At 38.6% G+C, this 14,705-nt stretch overlaps 1 protein-coding gene across 1 annotated transcript; it reads left to right on the top strand.

Moving 5' to 3' along the window:
* Positions 1-1,423: 1,423 nt before the first annotated feature.
* LOC103056833 (vomeronasal type-2 receptor 26-like) lies at positions 1,424-13,627 on the top strand. The gene is made up of 5 exons (XM_088143685.1): positions 1,424-1,708; positions 2,551-3,402; positions 7,115-7,342; positions 7,826-7,952; positions 12,729-13,627. Exons 1-5 carry the CDS (start codon positions 1,547-1,549, stop codon positions 13,625-13,627), a joined length of 2,268 nt encoding a protein of 755 aa, XP_087999811.1. The 5' UTR covers positions 1,424-1,546.
* The last annotated feature ends 1,078 nt before the right edge of the window (positions 13,628-14,705 follow it).

Genomic DNA, 14,705 nt, shown 5'->3' with positions numbered 1-14,705 from the left:
AGTAAATGATTTGGAGGGGTAGATCACTAGGCTGAAGGACATGTCTAATGCAGAATTCTAAATATTAATCTTGGTATTGATTCATATGAGCACTCTTTGCCTGAAAATATGGATGACCTCCTCCAAAGGATCATTGGCTTATGTGTCATTCCTTAATATATGCAAACATTTTCTCTTCTCCATTAAGCCACTCTTTTCATTTTACGTGGAAAATGGGAGCCCTCTTCCACATGGATTTCAACAATTAAGGCTCTTTCGTATTACCAGTCTCCCTCATACTGCTTTAATTGGCATGTGTTCATTTAAAAAAGAGTTTAACCATCAGCCATTTATTATCTCACTGCAAACAAAATAATTATTTCCTACAGGAATCACCCTATTTTCTTAGCTAGGCCAAAACATCAAAGGCTGCGCAGAAGTCCATTTAAATTCAACAACAATCAAGAGACAAGTACTGGTTTGGTTATAAAGCAACTCTCGAACCGGAGGGAGATTGGCACAAGGGGCAATAATGGCTCTGTCAGATTCATTTCCACAAGTTCCCTCCCTCCTGCCTCATCTGCCAGAACATCTATTTGAAAGATAGACCCACATCTTCTCTCCATAAACAGAGAGTCACAATGTTGCTCCTCCTGGTGTTCCTGGTGAACAAAAGAGCTACTCTGAGCTGTCCTGCAAGTGATGCCTTCCCTGTCCCACATGAGTGGTACCAGCCTGGTGACCTCATCATTGGAGGGATGATGTCTCACATTTTTTACAACTACAATGAAGTTCAATTTAAAGAGCATCTTTCTCTAAAACCTTATGACTTACCACTGTAAGATTTTTTTTTCCTTCCCATGCATTTTCTAATCTTAGTCAGATCCCCAAACTTTGCTCATATGAGTAAAAGCTATTGAAGCCTAAATCCAGAGTTTTTGTCTATAATGTAAGCCTTCTTTGTGTTTTGAATATATTTGGTTGTGGGATAAGAAATCATTTTCTTTACATTATGTTAAAGTCTTTTTCATGAAATATATGAAAACTTCAGTGCAATGAGTCTTTTGAAGAACATTTAGTGAGCTTAAGGTAACTAAAAGTAGTTCTGCATTATCACTCCTCACCAAACATCCATACAGTAAATGAGTGATACTTGCTGAATTTGCTCATATTCTATTTTGTACTAAATTGATAGAAAATAAATGTGAGAGAAAAAGCAACTGCTTTTATTTGGTGTAGTACATATTTTGGCAAATCATGGAGATACTGTGTAAAAAGGATATTTGAACGCTATAAAAATTATTTAGTATTTTAGAAAAGCTATCATCTTCCTACTTCTATCAGGGACAGAAATATTTCTTATTCATATAGAAATGATGCCACATTACAAGAAGTGTGAAATAACTTTTTCAATGGATATATTTAACCTATTGGCAGTGTAATAACCAAATTCTATCAGCACATCCTTGCCTTGGCCTTTGCTGTGGAGGAGATCAATGAGGACTCCCAGATCCTACCTAACATCACTCTCGGGTTCCACATCTATGACAGTTACTACAGTCCAAGGATGACCTACCGCACCACTCTGGACCTGCTCTTCAAATCCAAGGAATTTGTCCCTAACTACAAATGTGATTGCCAGAAAAATCTCATGGCCATCATTGGAGCACTTGTCTCTGATACTTCATCCTATATGGCAGAAACCATAAATGTCTACAAGATTCCACAGGTACTTCAGGCAGGGGGGTGAGAGAGAAACATTGACTTCTTTTGTAGTTAATATTAGAGATTGGTTTTTTACTATGTCTTTCTGCAGATTATTTCCCACAACTCAATAAGTTGGCTCAAGGTAATCCATCCAAAACATCAAAATCCTCTATTATGATCATAGATCAGAAAATGAAAATTTAAAACATAAATTACAGAACAACAAAATTAAACTCATTTGAGGAGGTCAACTGACATTGTGTTTTTACCACCTGCCGGCAATAGGTAGCAAGTCTCCTTGCTATGTCTTGGTTTGGGTCTGATCATAATAATTTAGTAAAAACCTCAATTGTTTTGCCGGGAAATTGTTGGAGAATTTTGGAGATCTCTGTAATAATTGCAGTAAAGGAGGACATTTCTATTTCTCCAGATTCTCATGGAGATGGTCTTTCATGGATAGGTTTTTTATTATATCTGCCACAGAGAAAGGCAGAAGGTAATCCAATAGGTCTAGCTCTGAAGAATTCTTGCCTTAGGCTGGGAAGAGTTCACATGCTCAGAGAGTTAGCAGATTTCCAGGTGTTAATGTTGATGAGCATTCTGGAACTCTATATTAGGAAGTTAATTTTGGTTTGTGATGCAGTTATATTCCACAAGTGAGAAAACATTTTATCTTTGGTTTTCAGTTGCTTCTACAGTTTAGCAGAACTGCTATACTGTATTAGAATTGGAGAAATTTTCAGTGTAGGGACATCTTCACTGAGTTCCCATCCAGCCATCATTTTTCCATATTTTTCCCTGGATTCTCATGAATAACAACTCTCTCTCTCCCCACCTCTATTTTTTTTCCTTCGTTTTGTTTAGTTGACCTATAGCTCTTTTTCCCAACAAGAGTTTCAGACTACTAGGTTCTCTCCACTTTACAGCATGGTCCCAAAAGAGGACCATCAGTACACTGGAGTTCTACAACTTCTTCTCCATTTTGGATGGACGTGGATTGGAGTCTTTACTTTTGATACTAATAAGAGAGAACATTTCTTGCAGAAACTGCAGCCATTACTTTCCCAGAATGGCATCTGTTTAGCTTTCACACAAAAAATTCCACAACAAGCCCAGTTGGAATATGTGTCAGAATTGATTGATGAAATCTTAATTATTTCTAATAAATTGATAGATCAGAAAGCAAATGTTTTTCTTGTCTATGGAGAATCATTCACAATTCTGTGGCTCAGAAGCATTGTGTTTCTATGCGATCCTGAAAATAAAGAGAGTGCATCATTTGGAAAGGTTTGGATCCTGATGAACCCGATTGATTTCATACTGACAGGAATTCAAAGGGGTTGGGATCTCGGGATGTTCCACGGGGCTCTTTCCTTTACAGTTCATACAAGAGAAGTTCAAGGGTTCAAAGAATTTCTTCAAGTCATCAAACCTTCAACCTATAAAGATGGATTTGTTCGAGACATTTGGGAACAATTGTTTGACTGTTCATTTCCAAATGCAGAATCAGCCTCAAAGATCAATGAAAGTTGTAGCGGAGAAGAGAATTTGGAGGATCTGCCTGGGCCTCTCTTTGAGTTGCAGATGACTGGCCACAGCTATAGTATTTACAATGCTGTTTATGCGGTGGCACATTCTTTGCAGGAGATAGTGAGATCAAGATTCAGACAAAGAGAAATTCCAGTGTTTGAATTTCCAGATCTGCAGCCTTGGCAGGTAATCTCTCCATGCTATACCTATCTTTTGTTTTAGTGAATAGTCATTCTCATCCATATCTGAATAGGGTTTGTATGCCCTGGCCTATGGCCACATATCAGTATAGATACTGAAGCAACAAAATGAGTAGTGTAAGAGGTCATTTTATGTTATGCAATAAAAGAGGATGCAAATAAACTATTTCTTTGCAAATTTCAGTCTAGTCAATGGGATTTCTGTATCACACTTGGTTCTAAAAATAAGCATTTCATTTCCACCTAGAATTGACCTGTGTTGTAAATTCATCCAGCCTCATTCTAAGAATAATTCAATAGTGACCTATCCAAAGGCAATCTTTCTTTGCCTTGTGCCCAACATGCTTTTCTGAATTATGGGCATTTCACCTTTCTTATTAGCTTTTGGCAATTTAGTCAAGACAGGGCTGTTAGACTTCGGATTTAGCGTTGATGTCAGTAGTTGTTTGGTAGGACATGTGTATTATTTTCTTTAAGTGGTGTGGGTTTTTTTACTTACAGTTAACTACTAGGAGAACTGCAGAGCTTGGTACTTTTAAGTACTTGTCATAATTAGTAAAATAAAAGTTATTTGCATATCTCAGATCTTGATCATTCTTTCTGGGTCGACAATTTCTTCTTCCATATTTCAAGCTAGGAAATGTTCTTTGGTCTCCCACAAAATAGGAGTAAAAGAAAGGGAAACTTTAATCCTTTGGTCCATGATGTATTGTTTTCCTTTGGACTCCCTGTTCTCATCCTTCTTCATGTAGCTCCACAAGTTTCTTCAAGGGATTTCTTTTAACAACTCAGCTGGAGAAAAGTCTTCTTTAAAGACAAAAGAGAAGGTCCAGGTGGCTTTGACACTGTCAACATGATCACTTTTCCAAATGGATCCTTTCAGAGAGTAAAAGTTGGAATGTTATATTTCAGTGCTCCAAAAGGGAAAGAACTCACGATTGAGGAGAACACAATCCTTTGGCACCCTGGTTTTAACCACGTAGAAAATGATGCTTATGTACAAAGGACCAAATTTCTTCTCTAAAATGACCTCATGAAGTTTTATTACTTTCAGAAACAAAATGGCCCCCCCTATCATCTTGTTCAAATAAAATTCAACCCTTAATTTCTGTGATGGTGGCAGAAAAATCCATAAACTGAAAAAACGCTGCCCTTAGTAGTATTGTCAACACCTTATTTAAACATTGGATACATTTAATCCAGGTTAGATTGATAGCTACATCGGTAAATAGGTAGACAGATAAAAGAGAGAGAGAGGTTCCTCCTGTTGATCTGTGTAATGACCGCTGTTTCCCTGGATACTGGGAGAGAAGGTCTGAAGGGACACTCTTCTGCTTTCCTACAAAGAAAGATTTCACATCAAACTAGTAGTTTCAACATATGATGATGATGATGATGATGATGATGATGATGATGTCGTCTTAAAGGAATGCAATTCCTGGATTAGTACATGAATGGCTATTAGTTTCTCCAAGTTTTGAAGTAGAATATTCATAGTCTATTGACATAGATCAAAATCTGTTGTCCGTATACCAAAGTTATTTATGAGAATTCTGCAGCTATTGTACTCTTTACAGGAAAGAGATAGATAGATAGATAGATAGATAGATAGATAGATAGATAGATAGATAGATAGATAGATAGATAGATAGATAACTACATTTTATTTCACCAGGTTACAATTTATACTCATGGTAGTTCTTATTATTCATACTTGCAATCTCTTTTGCTTGGTGTTCTTGTCTGTAAGATTTCAGGTGTTTCTACAACAAATACATTTCTTCTCTAAATACTTTTGGTGAACCATTTTGACTAGCTGATGTTCCTCTACAATAGTGGGACACATTGCATCCAGAAATGGCACTTGAATGCAGGATTCGAGCTGCTGTAATCTCTCCGGTGTAATGATAGATTTCAGGATTACCCATATGGACTCTGCACAGCTGTTTTAAATTTTAAGCAGGGAGCAGAACCTGCATTTTTTGTGGTCAGTTTGAGATTAGCTGGGAGTCACGGGATTTCATCATGCTTATATCTACTAATGTCACCTGTATGGACTTTAAGTTCAATGGAGGTGCATCTCTCAGGTAGACATGATTTATGACTTTGAAGCTAATTGAAAGGATCCTTTCTCATTGGAAAATGTCTTTGTTTATATGTGATAAACTGATAAGATGACTTTGAAGGTTGCACACTAGAAGTCACCAGATGGCTACCTTAAGAGAAATTTTTGATGAATGGGCCAGGAAGTCTCAGAGCTGTTTAATTTTACAGAAGAATCAGAAGGTGTTATTGAAGAGGAACAAGTGCCACTGAATAAAACTGAAATAAACTTGCAGGTGGTTTCAAAATTTATAGCCTGAAAAAAGGTGATGATAAAAATGGATTTACAATTGTGTAAGTCTATTTTGAATGATGATTTAAAGATTTAAAAAGATATATAAATAATAAATCAGAAGAGCGATGTGGATGGATATATATATATATATATATATATATATATATACACACACATATACATATACATACATACATACACACACACACACACACACACACACACACATTGGATTTACAAAATGGTTTTGCTGGAGTTGTGACACTGGAATTACAAAAGAGGCCTCACAAAGAAGTCAAGAGCTTTGAGAGAATATATGAAGAGACTCTGAGAAGGCAGGTGTTAGAACTTTCTTTGAGGAATTTGAAGATTGTTGGGAGAAAAAAAGGAATACAAAATTGGTTTATTTGATCAAGGTTGTAATTTCTGATAATGTTGAATGCTTTTTTGAGTGGGACTGGATTCTGAGTATTTGAAAAGAGGAAAGAAGGGGGAAATCTGTTTTAAATTGAAATGTAGATATAAATATAAAAAGAAGAATTCAATTTGGGTGTAATAGACACTGTTTGTAAACTTATGTTGTTACTTCTAATAACCCTTACTGGATTTTTGCTGATTAACATGGAGAGATGAGGTTTTAGAGATGGGGTTATAGAGATTGGGGTGGGGTATGGAATGAAGAGCTGTTTGGTTGTATTTTAAGATCTACTGATAAGTTGTTAATGTTGATTACATTTGCTGGGGATGAAGGGGGAGGTTTCTTTTTCTATTTTTTTCTTTTTTAAAATATATTTCTGTACTATGTATTTAGATTACTTTTACATCTGTAACATAATCACAAATAAAATTATTGGGGGGAAAGTGAATCAGACAATCCTGTGACTCACAGCTCTGACATTTGTAGCAGATCCTGAAAACAAGTAAACTACATTATTTAGAATGATTTGGTTCATGACTACATAGATTGATTTTGTACTATCAGGCCTTCAAATCATGTAGGATCTCAAGATGTTTCATGGAGCTATTTCCATTATCTTTGATTTAGGTACAGTTTTAGGGTTAAATAGTGAACCTAAATCATGATTGAAGGAAATTAAATAATTTCAATAGCCTGTTTTCATTTTGCTTTCATTCATTGACAAAATTCACATTGCTTCTCATCTTCCCTGGAAATCATATCACATTTGTTACAGAATAGACCTGCACATTTCCATGCAATATAGATGATCAATTTGCTAGGTGTCCTTATTTGATATTTATATTGGAATGGGAAGAATGAATGAGCAGCACCTAAATATACTTGTCCCTGCCCCATTATTTTCCTTTCAACTCCTTCTCTTTTTCATTCTCTTTCAAGTAGCTCCATCCACTTCTCCAAGGCATTTCTTTTAACAATTCAGCTGGAGAGAAAGTGTTCCTGAATGAGAAGTGGGAAGCAACAGTTGGATTCGACATCATCAACTTGATCACTTTTCCAAACAGGTCCTTTCAGAGGGTTAAAATTGGAAAATTAGATCCCAGTGCTCCAAAAGGGAAAGAATTATTCATTGAAGAAGATTTGATTGTCTGGCACCCAGCTTTTAACCAGGTATAGGCCATTGAATGGACTATCTCTTCATCCATTCAGATCCCATGAAGATGGCTTTGTCTTTGTTAAACCAAATTGAAGATAGTCTCTTTAGCAATCTAATTTCTGTTTTTGAAAGAAAACAGTCCATATTCTATATCAATGTTGTCCATGATCAAGCATTTACCAAACTGACAAAATGGCATTACAATGTAAAAGTGACTTTTTCATATTTTGGTTGCAAATCCATTTGAAATCGTGCAACTCCATAGTTTCCATAACATTATCATAATTTGCATTTATTTATTTACTCTGCCCTTCTTCAAGCGGGCCCTTTTGCAAATCCTTCTAATTTCAACATCTTTTTAATGTATAGTATAAATCCAAGTAGATACAATTCATTAGCCCTTTGGAAAGTCAAGAATTCTTTTCCCCCAGAAAAAAGAAATATTAGAAACTGCTTTAAAAATCTCCCTTTGCAAAACTTTTCATGTTCATGACTAGGTTCTTCCACTTTCTTTGTGTAATGACCACTGTTCCCCTGGATCCTGGAAGAAAGGGGCTGAAGGAGAACAATTCTGTTGCTATGACTGTGTTCCATGCCCAGAAGGGAAGATTTCAAATCTAAATGGTAGGTTGGACATTCCACCAATTTTTCATTCTATACCCTTAAGCAAACTGTAATAGACTACTTTAGAATGCATGTAATTAGTAGTTGTACTAGTTCTTCAGAATGAATATTTTGATACCTATGAATCTCAATCTGTTATTCAGGAATCAAAGTTTGCCCATAAGATTCCTGCAGGCAGTGTTTCCTATCCAGGCACAAAATAGATATACATTAAGCCATAGATCTTATATGATCACATGATCTACTTATTTATTTTTCACAATGTCAACCTCATTTGCATTCAGTGTTCTTTCCCTAAGACTGTTTACTCAGTGAACAAAATAGCATGAATTTTTGTAAACTCAGGATATACTAAGCAGTTTTTAAAAAATAATTGTATATTGTTGTCTCCTACCTTATGATGTTATCTTCGTAACTTGTGATGACAGCATACTCCTGACAAGCCCAGCTAGGCAAGGTCTGACCTAATAAATATTTGAAGGGGAGATGAACAACCAGTTCAAATTTGTAGAAGAGATTGGGAATTAAAGAAAAGGTGTGCTGGAAAAAGACAAGGGCAAAATACTTTCTTACCAAAAAAACCCCACTTGAAGATATCGTTTGGCCCAGATTAAGGTATGATTTGAGGACCATTAATCTCCTCTTTTAAAGAATGGCATAGAAATCAGGAGAATCAAGTTAAATTTAAAGTTCTAGTTAAAGTTTAAATCAACATGACAGTTTTTACAAATGGTAGTCTAACACTGTCAGGCCCAGCCCAACAACAGTGAAGCAGTCCAGTTGAGTTAAATTCCTTTATTTGTTTACCCCATATAGACAGAATCTTGCCAGGCTAAATCTATACTATAGCAACTAGCGGATATACCCTGGGAGATTCTAGGGTGTGGCTATCCTGAATCTCTTATGTTCCCCTTGCTCCCCCTGCAGTCTGTATTGTCTTTTGTCTCCTTTCCCTTCCTGGAATGCACCTCCTCCTTCCTGATAGCCTTATTGTCTGTTGCTATCCACCACATCACCCCCCGCCTTCAAGGTCAGACTCCTCCTTAGATTTTTCCGGGGAACTGGGCAGTGGTGGTAGAGATGAAAGTGCAGGGTAGTGCTTCTGTCTGAGTTCTCTGATGACTCCTCCATGTCAGGTGGCTCTTTCTGCAAGACAGCTACAGAATTAGAGAAATCAGCCCCCTCCCCCTTGAGAGATGGATGCCCAAAGTCAAAGGCCAAGCATTTTCAGTCTTGGCACTTTCCTGCCCAGGGCCCCTCCCAAACTTTCTGCCTGTTCACTAACGACCTCTTCTGGTTGTTCGCGAGCATCCGGAGTATTGGGGAGCTCATGAGGCCTTGGCTTGTTAGGGAAATGCTGATGAAAGTGGTGAACCAATACAGGAACATGTATATCCCTTGCATTCTCCCACAAATGCTCTGTCTCTGGGTACCCCTTCCAATGAATCAAATATTGGATCGCTTTCCCTCTCCTTCAATGAGTGCGAGATTGCTTCCACCTCATATTCCACTTCCCCTTCGACTATCACTGGTGGGGTTGGCAGATCCTGGGATCTCCAGGCATTTGGGGGTGCTCACTTGACTAGCAATGAGCAAAGAAAGACAGGATGGACTGTCATCAAAGCTGGTAGTTGCAAACGGGAAGCCACTGGGTTCACTTGTCAAAATGACAGTGACAGGGCCCATAAACATAGAGTCCAATTTCTTGGATGTCCTATTGGAAGTTAAGAATCTAGTAGAATGCCATAGCTTGTCTCGCTCCAAAATCATTGGCCCCTTCTTTACCTGAATGAGGTTGTATTCATTCCTGAGGTCTAACTTTGTAAAGATGTGTGCCTTCTGTAGCTGATCTAAAAGATCTGATATCAGTGGAAGTGGATAATGATCTCGGATTGTGACCTTATCCTTGTAAACATGGATGGTGCACATAGGAGTTCCCTCGCTCAACCTCTGCACTGAAGTCATCTGTGGGTCTGGCTTCTTTGGAACAAAAAATGTGGGAGCAGAGGCTGGTGACTTTGATGGTCTAATAAATCCCTTCTTAAGCTTTATATCCAAATATTCCTTCAGAATAGCTAGCTCCTCGGCAGATGGGATATTGCTCCCTGCCAGGGATTTCTGACCTCGGTTTCAAATCAATCACGCAATCATGGTCTTAATGAGGAGGAAGTGTGGTAGCCTCCTCCTCCCCAAAAAACATATGTGAAATCAGCATACTTGGTTGGCAGATCCCTCCCTCCATGCCTGGATGCTTGCTTTGGGAGCTGAGGAGAGCCTGGCCATTTGCACCCGGTGGGGCTGGCAATCTGGGGAGGAGAAGGAGATTGTTCCTGTGTTCCAAACTATTGTAGGGTTGTGAAGTCTCACCCATGAGGTGCCTAATTCTATGGCTGCTTGCAAGGAGGCTGTTATGTTCAGGAGCAAGAACTCTCTATGTCCGTTGATAGAGAACTGGAACGGAGTAGTGCACCACATGACGGGACCCACCTTCAAAGGCTAGGTGTCTACAGTTTCTACTTCTACTGGTTTTTTTAAGTGTACCACTGGTAATTGCCATTTTTGTACTGCCTGAGTATCTATAAAGTTTGTTGCAGCCCCTGAACCGACAGGGGTAAGAAAAAAGGCTTGCCTGTTCTTTTCAGGATGAACTCTCCTTATCTGCTGGACAGCCCCTCTTGCAAGCTCTCTTGAGAGTGGCAGGTAAAGGTTCCATGGTTTGCAGCTGTGGTTGAAACTGTGCATTTACTGGAGGTTTGCTCTGATTGTATAGTCCCTACTGTTTGATTCCTTGCTGGACATGCTCTTACGATATGCCCTGGGGCTCCACAGTAAAAACAGAGACCCAGATCTCATTGCCTCTGTCTCTCCTCTGCAGAGACTGATGTTTTGGCAGCTCCAGTTTGCACTGGCTCCGCCACCCCTGCATCTGAGGCTACTGTAGAGAGAGGAAAGAGAGCTGTGAGGGGAGGCCCATAGCCATTTCTGCTTCTGATACCCCAAATCTCTTTTAATTCCTCCAGCTGGGTGTGAATTATCACGCAATGCTGGTACAGCTCATCCAAGGTGGCTGGGGCCTCCTGCCTTACCAGCTCATCCCGAAGGTCATCATTCAACCCCTCCCTAAACTGGTTAATGAGAACCACCTCATTCCATCTCTAGCTGATGGCTTAAAATCTGCAATGTACAATCTTACTCTCCTGTTGCCTTGTTTGAGTTTCTGAATCCCCTGATTGGCTGTGACCCTCTACATGGGAACCTGGAAATGGCCTCTAAATCTCCTGAGGAAATTCTGATAGTTGTTCACCATTGCGTCACTGGCTTCTATCACAAGAATGGCCCATTTCTCTGCTGACCCCTTCAACAAACTTAACACAAAGGTCCTTTTAATGCAGTCTGTTGGCAACTCTACAAGTCTGCTGTCCCTGAATATCTTGCCCTGTGTAAGGGAGGTCCTTAACTGGTCAACATCCCCTCCATATTTCTCTAGTAAGCTTCCATGAGAACACAAGAGCACTGGCAGTCCAGTTGCAGTAAGTTTGGCGTTTTGCTTGTAAATGATTGAGCTGTGTGTCCACTGGCTGTTGGTGTTGCAGTAATGGTGCTCCTAGATGCTATGGCATTATCAATACTCCTTGAAGATCTGTGGCCATGCTCATTTTTTCCTCCCTCCTGGAAGTATGAGCCTGGCAAGATTGATGTCGGTCCCAGCCCAAGAACAACAGTGAAATAGTCCAGTTGAGTTAACTTCCTTTATTTGCTTATACCTTGTAGACAGAATCTTGCCAGACTAAATCTATACTACTACAACTAGCAGATACACCCTGGGAGATCCTAGGGAGTGGCTATCCTGAACCTCTTCCATTTCCCATCTTCCTTCTCCAGACTGTGTTTTCCTTTGTCTCCTTTCCCTTCCTGAAATACACCCTAACCCTAACCTTAACTCCCTCCTTCCTGATAGCCTTGCTCTCTGTTGGTATCCACCACAAATGCTTAACAAACAACCTTTAGTTAGCTCAGGTCAGTTTAGCTGTGAGTGAATGCAGACATTTTTTCCACTTGTTCTGTCATTTTCTGGGCCTTATCTTCCATGAAAATCTGAAAGACAGCGAAAGAAATGAAGCTTTAGCAGAGAAAGGAAGACTTGTGAATAAATCAGATATTCCACCATCAAAGGGACATAGGATAGGTGTTTGTAGAACCTACTAATGTTTTCCACATAGAACACAGAAATATAATAAAGACAAGGATAAAATACAGGGATCAGTCTAATATACTCTTCCTATCTTGACAGGAAAATTGGGTCATTATTTTTGCATCTTTGACCCCCACCCTCTATTTTTCCAAATAAGAAGATAGATCTATCCTTAGTTTACTCACTCATTAGGAAGGAGGAAACCTAAAAGTGTTTAAATGAATTATCTTGGATTGCACCTCAGAGTCCGTACTTCTGCTTCTGTTACTAAAGTCTTACAAACATCATCACAGTTTTCTTCTCCATGTTTTGGAAAAATGGGATGAGTCCAAATTGCCTATACTGTAATAAATTGAAAATGGTAGAATGGTCTGCATTTCCAAGAATAATTGCCCTTCACATTGTACTTTCTTTTATGATAACCCAATGATACAAGAAAGGAAAACCTGCATTTTCATATCAATCTGATCAAACCTGTAAATATTAGAAAGAACTCAGAAAGAACAACAGTTGGCACCCACTCAGAAAGTAATTTTTAAAAATGTGGAACACATAGATGACAAATTCCTTGATTTTTCCTCTAGATATGGTTGACTGTTTTGAATGTTCAGAAGATCATTATCCAAACAAAGAAAAGAAAGGATGCATCCTGAAAGTGGTGGTCTTTCTCACTTTTGAAGAAACATTAGGAATTGGTTTAGCCTCCACTGCTCTTTGTTTCTTCTTCTTGACATCTTGGGTACTTGGGACTTTTATGAAGCACAGGGATACTTCCATTGTTAAAGCCAACAACCGGGCCCTCACCTACACCCTCCTTATCTCTCTTTTGCTCTGTTTCCTCTCCTGTTTCTTTTTCCTCAGCCAACCTGGACAAGTCACCTGCCTTCTCCGACAATCCACTTTTGGCATCACCTTCTCAGTGGCCATTTCTAGTGTCCTGGCCAAAACCATCACTGTGGTGGTCGCTTTCATGGCCACAAAACCAGGATCTCCAATGAGGAAATGGGTGGGGAAAAGATTGGCCTTTTCTACAGTCCTTTCCTGCTCTCTCTTCCAAGTCTGTATTTGTGTTCTTTGGTTGTCAACATCTCCCCCATTCCCTGAGTTGGACATGCACTCAGAAGCCAAAGAAATTATTTTGCAATGCAATGAGGGGTCAGCCTCCTTCTTGTACTGCGTCTTGGGCTACATGGGGATCTTGGCCCTCGCCAGCTTTACTGTGGCTTTTCTTGCCCGTAAATTACCAGATAGCTTCAATGAAGCCAAGTTCATCACCTTCAGCATGTTGGCCTTCTGCAGTGTGTGGGTCTCCTTTTTTCCAGCCTATCTGAGCACGAGAGGAAAAGCCATGGTAGCTGTGGAGGTCTTCTCCATCCTGTCCTCCAGCGCTGCATTAGTGGGATGCATATTTTTGCCAAAATGCTACATCATTGTTTTCAGGCCTGAGCTAAACCAAAAGGAGCAACTAATAAAGAGGAATTAGTACATCATGTGATCTTTCACACTATGAGAAATTGCTGACAAAAAATAAATAAAAGACTATTTGCTGTATACAGGAAACATATTGAAGTCATTATTTCTCTCAAAGGAGGAGGATATTATTATTATTATTATTATTATTATTATTATTATTATTATTATTTACAGTCACCCATTCGAAAAGAAGTGCTTTGCTGATGCATTTTTAACCATCTTCCAAAGTTCTTTAACTTAACCCTTTCTCCTCTTCAACACACCAAGCTAACAACACTTGGAGAATCTAGGTTTCTTGGTTCCTTTTAAGAGATTTGATATATTGACTCAAGTTATTTTGAATAGTGCAGCTCATCAGAGGTGGGTCAGGAGAGGACACAACCAGGACTTAAAGAAATGAAGAATTTTATTCTGGACACTATGATACCTATACTAATAAAGTAGTGTGATCTAATATGGTATACAAGTGAAAATATTATTTACAAAACCAATATCTTTCTTTGTATGTAAAGAATAGTATAAAAATATAATGTACAAAATCAAGTCTTAACCTCCTTAATTTTCCTCCTTCTCAAATCTCTTTCCTTCGCTTTCTGCTTGTACTTGAAGTATGGCTTCTTCTATCTGAGTCTGGTCATAGGGAAGTATAACGATTTCAAACATCTTAACCAAACATCTAAACGTATAATACTGATGAAATATCTAAAATGTTTCATCAGTATTATACTACTTTTTACAAAGGTCAAGAAATTTCCTTAGAAAAAGTGGATGAATCCTTGCACAAACAGAATTTACTGAAGATGACAGACAACCAGAGACAAATTTTGAATGCAGTTGCGTGAAGCTATCAAAAAGACTAAAAAAGGAAAGGTATCTGGTCCAGATGGGTTGCTGGCCTCTTACTATAAATGCCTTGAAGATGAGCTTTTACAACCTTTACAACAAATGATGAATAATATTCTATAGAATGGAAAGATTTCTGATAGTTGGAGATCAAGAAGATCATTGTGGGTTTTTACCTATAAGACAACTATGAGTTAATATTAGGAATGTTCTGAATATTCTGGAATACTTGGATAATGAAAAAC

The sequence above is a fragment of the Python bivittatus genome, unplaced genomic scaffold (assembly GCF_059951505.1).
Source record: "Python bivittatus isolate LINGU-HERP-01145 unplaced genomic scaffold, Pbiv_v1 ctg000360_np1212, whole genome shotgun sequence".
In the NCBI taxonomy this organism is placed as follows: domain Eukaryota; kingdom Metazoa; phylum Chordata; class Lepidosauria; order Squamata; family Pythonidae; genus Python; species Python bivittatus.
The sequence above is the reverse complement of the archived record's forward strand: the minus strand, read 5'-3'. Positions and strand labels throughout refer to the sequence as shown.

Coding starts and splice junctions, on each gene's coding strand:
- LOC103056833 (XM_088143685.1), top strand. CDS start 1,547: ATGACCTACCGCACCACTCTGGACCTGCTCTTCAAATCCAAGGAATTT. Junction 3,403..7,114: donor CAGATCTGCAGCCTTGGCAG/GTAATCTCTCCA, acceptor TCTTTCAAGTAG/CTCCATCCACTTCTCCAAGG. Junction 7,343..7,825: donor GGCACCCAGCTTTTAACCAG/GTATAGGCCATT, acceptor GTTCATGACTAG/GTTCTTCCACTTTCTTTGTG.